This window comes from Carcharhinus amblyrhynchos, chromosome 13, assembly GCF_965287045.1.
Source record: "Carcharhinus amblyrhynchos chromosome 13, sCarAmb.v2.hapA, whole genome shotgun sequence".
Classification (NCBI taxonomy): Eukaryota; Metazoa; Chordata; class Chondrichthyes; order Carcharhiniformes; family Carcharhinidae; genus Carcharhinus; species Carcharhinus amblyrhynchos.
In genome coordinates, this window is record NC_137336.1 from 71,734,650 (window position 1) to 71,745,554 (window position 10,905).

General features: G+C 47.0%; 1 protein-coding gene across 2 annotated transcripts; it reads right to left on the reverse strand.

Annotated features, from left to right (window-relative positions):
* Nucleotides 1-2,522: 2,522 nt before the first annotated feature.
* Nucleotides 2,523-10,899, reverse strand: LOC145351976 (persulfide dioxygenase ETHE1, mitochondrial-like). 2 transcript variants are annotated; one of them, XM_080201822.1, is made up of 7 exons: nucleotides 10,742-10,899; nucleotides 10,190-10,334; nucleotides 9,536-9,684; nucleotides 9,202-9,331; nucleotides 8,638-8,727; nucleotides 8,364-8,480; nucleotides 2,523-7,688 (listed from the first exon to the last, which is right to left on the reverse strand). In XM_080201822.1, exons 1-7 carry the CDS (start codon nucleotides 10,835-10,837, stop codon nucleotides 7,627-7,629), a joined length of 789 nt encoding a protein of 262 aa, XP_080057948.1. In that variant the 5' UTR covers nucleotides 10,838-10,899; the 3' UTR covers nucleotides 2,523-7,626. The 2 variants fall into 2 exon arrangements, with proteins under 2 accessions (XP_080057948.1, XP_080057947.1); XM_080201821.1 differs by lacking the exon at nucleotides 10,742-10,899 and having other exon boundaries at nucleotides 10,190-10,716.
* Nucleotides 10,900-10,905: the final 6 nt, after the last annotated feature.

Here is a 10,905-nt window from a genome sequence, read left to right on the forward strand (position 1 = left end):
TCCTGCCACTTATTAAATACTCCCTTGTCTTACTTTTTCCAAAGTGCATCATCTCTCACATCTCAAGCGTAAATAGCAACTGCCACTTCTCTGCCCATCTGACCTACGACCTTCATCATTATTAACCACGCTACCAATCTTGGTGTCACCTGCAAAAGTACTTATCATTCCCCCCCCCCTCAACATTTTCATCTATATCATTTATGTATATTAAGGGTACCAGTACTGATCCTTCTGGCACACCACTGGACACTGGCTTCCTCTTCCTACCACTACCCTTTGCGTCCTATTACTATGCCAGTTTCCGATTCATCTCGGCAAGATTCCTGAATTCTATGTACTTTAACCGTTAATTGGGCCAGTGGGCTGATAAAAGGTAGATGGAGTTTAACTTAGATAATTGCGAGGTGATGCATTTTGGTAGACCAAACCAGGGCAGGATTTATTCAGTTAATGGTAGGATATTGGGGAGACTTATAGAGTAAAGAGATCTAAGGCGATAGCTCCTTGAAAGTGGAGTCACAGGTGGACAGAGGAGTGAGGAAGGCATTCAGTATGCTTGGTTTCATGGGTCAGGACATTGAATACAGAAGCTGGAACGTCTTGTTGAAGTTGTATAATACATTGATAAGGCCACACTTGGAATACTGTGTAGAGTTTTGGTCACCCTATTGTAGAAAGGATATTATTAAACTAGAAAGAGCGCAGAAAAGATTTACTGGGATGCCACCGGGATTTGACAATTTGAGTTATAAGGACAGGCAGGATAGACTGGGACTCTTTTCCCTGGAGCATTGGGGTGTTCTTATCGAGGTCTATAAAATAATATGGGCATAGATTAGTTAGACAGATAACATCTTTTCCCAAAGGCAGGGGGATCTAAAACTAGAGGGCATAGGTTTCAGGTGAGACGGGAGAGATATGAAAGGGTCCAGAGAGGCAATTTTCTTCACAGAGGGTGGTGAGTGTGTGGAATGAGCTGTCAGAGGTAGTAGTAGAGGTGGGTACAATTTTGTCTTTTAAAAAGCATTTAGATAATTACATGGGTAAAATGGGTTTAGGGGGATATGGGCCAAATGCGCACAATTGGGACTAGCTTAGTGGTTAAAAACAAAAGGGCGGTATGGACAACCTCTATGACTCTTGCACTTCCTATTTTTCCTCAAGGATTGCAGCTGAATTGCTCCCTTTGGGCTTGCTAAAAGCCTTTCTCTTCTTCCTCATCCAGTCCTGGATTGTCTGAGAAACCCAGGGTTCCCTGAACCTACTTTCCCTACATTTCCCCCTAAAGGATGCACGTTGAACCTGTACTCTCCCCTTTTCCTTTCTGAATGCCCATTATTGCTCCACTGTAGAAGAGCTGTTCAACTTTGACCAGATCTTGCCCTGTTTTAATAATATCTGCCTTCCTCCAGTCCAAAGCCATCTTTCGCAGGCCATCTTTCTCCTTGTCCATTAAAAACTTGAATCACATTGTGTTGTGATTGCTACTGCTAAAATGCTCCCTCACTGCCACATTGAACACTTGTCCGGCTTTGATCCCCAGAACCAGATCCAGCACTGCGCCATCCACCAGATGAGAGAGAATGAGAGACAGAGTGAGAATGAGAAACAGAGAAAGTGAGCTAGAGACAGAAAGAGTGAGACACACACAGAGAGACAGTGAGGTGGAGACAAAGACAAAAACACAGAGAGTAAATGTATTATTAATAATGTGTTTTATTAAGCGAACACAGGAGGAAGTAATGCTATGTTAGAAAATGCCAGTATGTCTATAGCACATTAATAATCCAAATGACAATAATGAGTGGTGCAAAGTTACCCGGGTGTTTTTGGTGAAGTCAGCAAACAGCACCCATCTCAGTCCAGTGAGAAAACTGTGTGTCTGACTGTCACAGCACAGAAAGGGGTGACCAGCTGTACTAACCACGGCCACTCCCACAATAATACACCAGGACGGTCACACACATAAACACACACGAGATGTATGCACACACACAGAAACAGACAGAGATGAGGGCACACAAATACACAGAGGGCCACGTGCACACAAAACAAACATGGATGCATGCAGACAGACACACACAGGGATAAGCACATACACTCACACAGAGGGACACGTACACAAACACGCTTGGTCACATGGACAAAACCCCACACACACACAGACAGATAAACATACAAGGACTTGTATGCAAAAACACATACAGAATCTGACTCACAGATAGGGATACACTCACACAAACACACGTAGAGAAAGACACACACACAAACTTATGTGCACAAACAGACACATAGGGACATGCACAGAAAAATACACATACGCATGGGTGAGCACACACAAACGCACACAGTCAGTCACAGGGACAGGCACTCAAATGCACACAGGGACTACTGCGTACAAACACACGCGGAGACTCGTGCATGCGAACACACAAGGGGACTCATGCGTGCAAACACACACGGATGTAGGCACGCTAACAACCAGGGACACATGCACAAAAACACACAGAAACATAACATTTAAAAAAAAGTTTTCAAAGTTTATTTGTTAGTCACAAGTAAGGCTTACATTAACACTGCAATGAAGTTACTGTGAAAATCCCCTAGTTACCACATTCCGGCAGCGGTTCGTTTTTCAGGATATGGGAGGAAACCGGAGCATCTAGAGGAAATCCACGCAGACATGGGGAGAATATGCAAACTTCGCACAGTCACCCGAGGTTGGAACTGTGAAGCAGCAGTGCCAACCACTGTGCCCGGACCTGCACAGGGACGTGAGTGCACAAAAACACACGTACGCACATGCACCCAGAAACAGACACACACAGAGGGAGGAAACATGATCGGATATGGGCAGATGGCCCCAAAGAATGAGAAAATGAAAGTCACTGGGGAGCTCCCACTACCATTGATGAGAAATGCTGTGATTCCTGGGCAGTATGGCTGTTCCACTGACTGAACTGCTGAAAAAGCACAGGAAATTTCAGTAGGCGTCTGAATGACAGGAGGCATTTGACAACCTGAGACCTGTGTTCACCATCACACCAGTTTTAGTGATGCTGTGTTACGCAAAGCAATTCACGGCGGCTATTGCTGAGAGTGATGTGGGCATCACTGTATTGCTACAAGAGAACAAAAGTTTAGAAAGAGCTATTTAATTTTCTAAAAAAACTAAATACCCATTAAAATAAATATTTGACCATCAGGGAGACATCGGTATTCGAATTACAACATTTTAAAATTTATCTTGCTGGCAGTTCATCAAAAACAATTGTTTACACTTGACCATTGAAGTTTCTAGAGAAGTTTGAAGATAAAAATGCAAGATTATTTAAATGCAGCTTATTATTACAGCCATTTAAGTTGAAGATTATATGCATGGCAGGAAGAAAAATGATTGCAGATGCTTTATGATGGCTATGGTGTGGAAGGGGGAGAGGCAGAACTCTCAAAATTAGAAAAGACGGAACTAGATTATTGTGAAATTTTCATGCTGACATATAAGGTAATCTTACAGAGTACTAATAGTGTCAAAGACTAGACTCTTCAGAAAAAAAATGAAACCATCTTTTTATGTTGATAGTTCATTTTTTAAAGGGAGACGTGTGCTGGTACCGTGCAATTGAGGTATTTTATGTTTCTGTAGAATGTTTTAAGATTGTGTTTTTTTACATTGTGTCTGGTAAACATGCAGCTTAGATGCTGGACAGCAGGATTATTATTCATTTTCACCATTTAGTGTTTATTAAGATAAAGCTGATGGATTGTTGTTCATAAATTGAGATTTCATCTGCGGTTGCAGTTTCGTGGAATCCTAGAATCCTACAGTGCAGAAGGAGTCCACTTGTCTCATCAAGTCTGCACCTACTACAATCCTGTCCAAGCCCTATCCCCATAACCCCATGTACTTACCCTAGCTAGTCTCCCTGACACTGATGGTCAATTTAGCATAGCCAACCTAACCTGCACATCTTTGCGGCTGTGGGAGGAAACTGGAGCATCCAGAGGAAACCCACGCAGACACAGGGAGAACATGCAAACTCCATACAATGACTCAAGCCAGGAATCAAACCCAGGTCCCTGGCGCTGTGAGGCAACAGTGCTAACCACTACCGTGATTAAAGGAATGGAAACTTTTAATTAAAGGAATGGGAGAAGCTAGGTCTGTAGCAAGGATTTTGTGGTGCGGTGCTTTCAGTTTAGAAAGCAGTTGCTGACTGGAGCTGTTTAAAGACAGAGATCTGCTCTCTCCCCCCACAAAGTCTCTTCAGCTCCAAAACACACTACACATTTTTAGCAAGCAAGCCTGGCTTTGCTTACAGTGAAGAACGTGGCTTATTTTAAATTGAAATAGTGATAAATGGGGTGCGTACACACACTCAGACACACACCCATGCCAACGGGACACTCAGCGATGTGCACACATACATACACAAACAGACACACAAGAATGAGTGCACGCAAAAACAGCAGAGGTGGCGGCACAGTCGGAGGGAGTTGCCCCGGGAGTCCTCAACATTGGAACCCATGAAGTCTCATGGCTTCAAGTTAAACATGGGCAAGGAAACCTCTGACTGGTCACCACGTACCATCCTCCTTCGGCTGATGAATCAGTATTCCTCCATGTTGAACAACACTTGGAGGAAGCACCGAGGGTGGCAAGGGCACAAAACATGCTCTGGGTGGGGTATTTCAATGTCCACCACCAAGAGTGGCTCAGCAGAAGCATTACTGATTGAGCTGGTTGGGTCCTAAAGGATATAACTGCTGGATGGGTCTGTAACAGGTCGTGAGGGAACCAACAAGAGCAAAAAAAAAGACATGACTTCACCACTTTGCCAGCTGCAGATGCTCTGTCCATTGGCAAGAGTGACCATCGCACAGTCCTTCTGGAGACAAAGTTCCACCTTCACACTGAGAACAACCTCCATTGTATGTGGCACTATCACCGTGCTAAATGGGACAGACTTTAAACCGATCTAGCAACTCCAGACTGGGCATCCAGGAGGTGCTGTGGGCCATCAACAGCAGCAGAATTGTATTCCAGCACAATCTGCAATCTCATGGCCCAGCATATCACCCACTGAACCATTACCATCAAACTATTGGATCAACCCTGGCTTAGAGTGCAGGAGAGCATGCCAGGAGCAGCACCAGGCATATCTAAAAATGAGGTGTCAACCTGGTGAAGCTATCAAACAGGATTACTCGCATGCCAACAGCATACAGAACAAGTGATAGAGCTAAGTGATCCCACAAAGAATTGTGGGTGAAGTTGATTGGCTATGCCAAGAAATTGCCCCTTAGTGTCCAGGGACGTGTAGGTTAGAGCGATTAGTGGGTACAATATGTAGGGATATGGGGTAGGGACTGGGTGTGATTATGTTTGGTGCAGACTTGATGGGCCGAAGGGCGTCTTTCTGCACTGTAGGGTTCTATGATTCACAGCCAACAGATAAGATTCAAGCTCTGCAGTCCTGCCAGAGTGAATTATTGGTGAGTCCTGGTGGACAATTAAACAACTCACTGAAAGAGGAGCTCCATGAGTATTCCCATTCTCAATGATGGAGGAGCCCAGCACATCAGTGCAAAGGGTAAGACTGAAGCATTAGCAGCAAACTTAACCAGAAGTGCCAAATGGATGCTCCATCTTGGCTTCCTGCAGTGGTCCCCAGCTTCTCAGTGGTCAGTCTCCAGCCTAATCAATTCATTCCACACAACAATCGAGAAATGGCTGGAAGCACTGGACACTGCAAAGGCAATGGGACCTGATAACATTCCAGCAAAAGTATTGAAGAATTGTGCTCCAGGACTTGCCACTCCCCTAATCAAGCTCATGCTGTACAGTTACATCACTGGCATCTCCCCAGCAATGTGGAAAATTGCCTGGATACGTCCTGTACACAAAAAGCAAGACAAATCCAACCCTGTCAATTACTGCCCAGTCTACCCTCAATCACTAAAGTGATGGAAGGGATCATCAGCAGTGCGGTCAAGCAGCACCTGCTCAGCAATAACTTGCTCAGTGACACCCAGTTTGGGTTCTGCTAAAGTCATTCAACTCCTAACCTCATTATAGCCTTGGTTCAAACATAGAAAGAGCTGAATTCCAGAAATGAGTGAGAGCCTTTGGCATCAATGCCACATTTGACCAAGTGGGTGGCACAGTGACTGGCATTGCTGGCTGACAGTGCCAAGGTTCCAGGTTCAAATCACTGTCTGTGTGGAGTTTGCATTTTCTCGTGTCTACATGGGTTTTCTCCAGTTTCCTCCCATAGTTGACCTTAGTGTCAGGAGGAATAGCAGGGAAAATGTGTGGAGTTACAGGAACAGACCCTGAGTGGGATTATGGCCAAATGGCCTCCTTCTGTACTGTAGGGATTCTTTAATTCGAACAAAGTGTGGCATCAAGAAACCCTAGCCAAACTGGAATCAATGGCTATTGGGGGCAAACTCTCTGCTGCTTGGAGGCATTCCTGGCACTAGGAAGATAGTTTGGAGGGTCAGTCAAGATCATGTCAGAGGCTAGAAGAGTGAGTAACTTACCTCCTGATTCCCCAAAGCCCGTCCATCTACAAGGCACAAGTCAGGAATGTGATGGAATACTCTCCACATGTCTGGATGGCTGCAGCTCCAACAACACCCAAGAAGATTAACACCATCCAGAACAGCCCTTCTTGATTTGCACCACATCTACAAACATTCAATCCCTCCACCACTGACGTTCAGTAGTAGCAGGGTGTACTATCTACAAGATGTATTGCAGCAATTCACCAAAGATTCTTAGACAGCACCTTCCAAATCCAAGACCACTTCCATCTAGGACAAGAGCAGCAGATACTTGTGATAACCACCCCTTCAAGCTACTCACTACCTTGACTGGGAAACACTTTCTTCGCAGTCATTGGGTCAAAATCCTGGAATTCTCTCCCCAGTGGCATTATGGCTCAACCCACAGCACATGGACTGCAGCGATTCAAGAAGGTAGCTCACAACCCCCTTCTCAAGGGCAACTAGGGATGGGCAATAAATGCTGGCCAGCCATGCCACGTCCCACAAATGAATAGAAAAGGGAGATGTGCACACAATCATGTACAAGACGAGCATGTACAAACAGTGCACACAAGCACATGCATGAGCACATGCAAACATGCACGTAAACAGGGACATGTGCACATGCAGTGACAAGCGCATGAAATAGACACATGAACATGCAAAATGTACACCTGGATGTGTACAAACATGGAAATGCACAGATACACAAAGGAATACGCAGGCACAAAAACACAGCTGTGTGCACAGAAATGCACATGGCCATGCAGTACACACTTAGGGGGATGCATGAACGTACATGCAGAGATGTGCATGCACACGTACTCGCATGGATATGCGCTCGCCTGCGCATGGGGAAAGCACACAAAGCGATACAAGCACACATGGGGTAAGCACACAGAAAAGAATCTCCTTTATTGATCAAGTATGAAATTTCGAATGATTTGATCGGTGACCAAGAGAGAGTGACTCAATGCAAATATTCCAAACACAATTAGAAAATACAGTGCAACAGAATGTCGGCAACCATTCACAATGGTGTTCATGACCAGGATCACTGCCAAATCTTCATCAGTACTGATCTCCAGGAATTTCCTGAAGCCCGCACACCATGTTAGCTGGCAGAGCTTGGTCTACAGAGAGAAGAGACAGAGGAGTTGAACACAAAGGTTTGATCCAGGACAGGTACAGCACCAAGTTAGATACAGAGTAAAGCTTCTCCTGCACTGTCCCATCAAATGCTCCCAGGACAGTTACATCACGGGGTTAGACACAGAGTAAAGCCCTCTCTATACTGCCCCCATTAAACGCTCCCAGGACAGACACAGCACAGACAGAGATCTGGCAGAATAACTGATGAGATCATGTCTCAGTCTTGCTGCTGTGTCAGCTGGTTGGGGAAAAGTAGTGTGAATATTGTTTCTCTGTTTTTTGACTCAGTCAGCTTCCAGCTTCTGATGCATTCTGAATCCCATCCCACTGGATCACATTTCAGGTTTGTGAGGGATGTGGAATTCCTTGGGAAGCCCCTCTGTATTACACCCATCAAACACTCCCAGGACAGGAACAGCACGGGGTTGGATACAGAGTAAATCTCCCTCTACACTGTCCCCATCAAACACTCCCAGGACAGGAACAGCACAGGGTTAGATACAGAGTAAATCTCCCTCTACACTGTCCCCAGTAAACACTCCCAGGACAGGTACAGTACAGGGGTTAGATGCAGATTAAAGCTCCCTCTACACTGTCCCCAGTAAACACTCCCAGAACTAATACAGCACGGAGTTACAGAGTAAAGCTCCATTTACCAATTTGATGGGGATAGGGGAGGTTCAAATTGTTCATGATGGCGATGAACTCCTTCACTGGTTTGCAGAGGCGCAGATTCAGCCTTTTCTCTTCTTCAACTGTTGTGACTGTTTGACCTTCAACGATATTGAAAGATGAATAATTTCCACATCAGCCTCTCGGTGGAGAGTGGTGGGAAAAGAGAGTTAAGGGGGAAACAGAATGAAGGCAGGACAGAGAGGGAACAGACCTGTTATCCTCCAGTCCACTCTGGAGGCTGTGGAGAATCCTTACCTGTGTAATCGTGTGCAGGGTACAGAAGGCAGTCATCAGGCAGTGTGAAAATCTTACTGTGTATTGAGTGATACAGGGTTTCTGAGCTCCCTGTGTAAGAGACATAGTGTGAATTAAACCAGGTCATCAAGCTTGGAAAAATGCAAATACTATGTAGATTATTTGTCTTCTCTCAGTCCCTCTCTCAAGGTGATATCTGTACACTGACTGGTGTCTCTCAGTCCCTCTCGCTCAGGGAGATATCTGTACAGTGGTATATCTCAGTCCCCTCTCTGAGGGGGATATTCGCACACTGACTAGTGTCTCTCAGGGAGATACCTGTACACTGACTGGTGTCTCCCAGTACCTCCCTCTCAGGGAGATACCTGTACACTGACTGGTGTCTCCCAGTCCCTCTCTCTCAGGGAGATACCTGTACACTGACTGGTGTCTCCCAGTCCCTCCCTCTCAGGGAGATACCTGTACACTGACTGGTGTCTCCCAGTCCCTCTCTCTCAGGGAGATACCTGTACACTGACTGGTGTTTCTCAGTCCCTGTCTGTTGGTAAAATGTCTCTTGTATACCTTGCTGAAAATCAGTCCTGCCACAGCCTCGGATGAGTAGCGCGTCGCCAGTGAACGCCATGCTTTGATCATGGAGAACATACGTGACACAGCCATCCGTGTGACCCGGAGTTGCACGAACCTCGAGATTCTGAGAGAACAGATAGAGTTTAAACACTTCAGAGGCAGGGCAAAGGGGTGGGGTGGGGAGAGAGAGTTGGGGGGGGGGGGGGGCGGCACTGCAGAGGGTGACAGGGAGTGGAGGGAGGGAAGGTAACAAGGTGGGATGAGGTGGGGGTAAAAAGAGGGCTATGAAGGGAGCAGGACAGAGAGAGTTTGCTCATGTCTCACTCACGAATCTCCCGAACTTCACTGTGTCACCCTCCTTGATGTGAACGTCAGCATTTGCCCCACTGGCCTTGGAGATCACTGACCGACACCCAACCAGCTGCCTCTTGATCTGTCCCGTTCCCGTCACGTGGTCTGCATGGACATGGGTATTGGCTGGAAGGGCGAGGGGACAAACATTACACCCAGGATGGTATGACAGAGTGAGGGCAGCCCAGCCACACGGACCTTACCTCTCCAGCAGCTATTTGACTTCAGGAAGCAGAGCTGATCTGTTTCATTTACGTTCGTCCCGACTCCCAGATCAGCCATTGCTCCTCTGACCCCAATCATTTATTGGCGAGGCACTCTGCCCCCGACTCCCCTGCACCCACCCCACCACCCCTTCCATGTCTATCAGAAGTGGTAAAAGCAAAACACCGTGGGTGCTGGAATCAAAAACAAAAACACTAAATGCTGGCAAACCTCAGCAGGTCTGACAGCATCTGTGGGGTGAGAATAGAGCCAACGATTCAAGTCTGGATGTCCCTTTCTCAGAGCTGAAGCTGAGCTGAGCTCCAGTTCGGGGGCTGGAACCCAGCTGGATGCTGCTCTGGGTAATCGACTTGGGATCTTCCTGTGCCTGTGTTAGTCACAGCAGTATGGGGATGGGGTTACTTACCTGCGTACAGGAGCTTCAGGCCCAGTTCGCGAACCAGGCGGACATCACGGTCAGCCGTCTCTCTAACTGGATCGATCACAATTGCTTCCTTTGTGGCAACATCGGCCAACAGGTAGGTATAGGTGCAGCTCATCTTCTCGAATAGCTGGGCAGGCAAGAGAGAGAGAAACTGTGTGTGTGAGAGACAGAGGGAGAGAGCGAGAGAGGGGGCTGGGGGGGCAGAGAGAGAGCTTCCATCGTGTACCCGTCCTCCTCCCCTCGCACATCGATGTCTACAGCACCAGGGACCCGGGTTTGATTCCCAAATTGGGACTCTGTCTGCGTGGAGTTTGCACATTCTACCTGTATGTACACGGGTTTCCTCCCACACTCCAAAGACATGCCAGTTAGGTGCATTGGCCGTGCTAAATTCTCTCAGTGTACCCGAACAGGGGCCGGACTGTGATGAATAGGGGATTTTTACAGTCCCTTCGTTACAAGCCTAATTGTGACTAATGAATATACTTGAAATTACCTCCCCCAGTCTACCTCCCCCCACCCCGTTCCAGATACCTGTCTGAACAGAAGCCCTGCAGGGAAGCCCACTGCCCCACTCCTGCTCCTCTGAGCGACCCTGAACGCCACCGCCGCCGCTCCGAGCCCGGCCATTTCCGCTCCTCCAGCGATGTCCACTCTCCCCGCGGCTCCGCCCAGCTCAGGCCTGTCAGCAACCGGTC

Bases quoted from the DNA above. Each gene is read 5' to 3' on its own strand.
- LOC145351976 (XM_080201821.1), bottom strand. From the start codon at position 10,526: ATGTGCAAACTCCACGCAGACAGAGTCCCAATTTGGGAATCAAACCCG. The intron at 8,481-8,637 runs GTAAGGATTCTC...ATATCGTTGAAG, and splicing joins CCCTGCACACGATTACACAG to GTCAAACAGTCACAACAGTT. The intron at 7,689-8,363 runs GTAAATGGAGCT...TTCTCTCTGTAG, and splicing joins CCCCTATCCCCATCAAATTG to ACCAAGCTCTGCCAGCTAAC.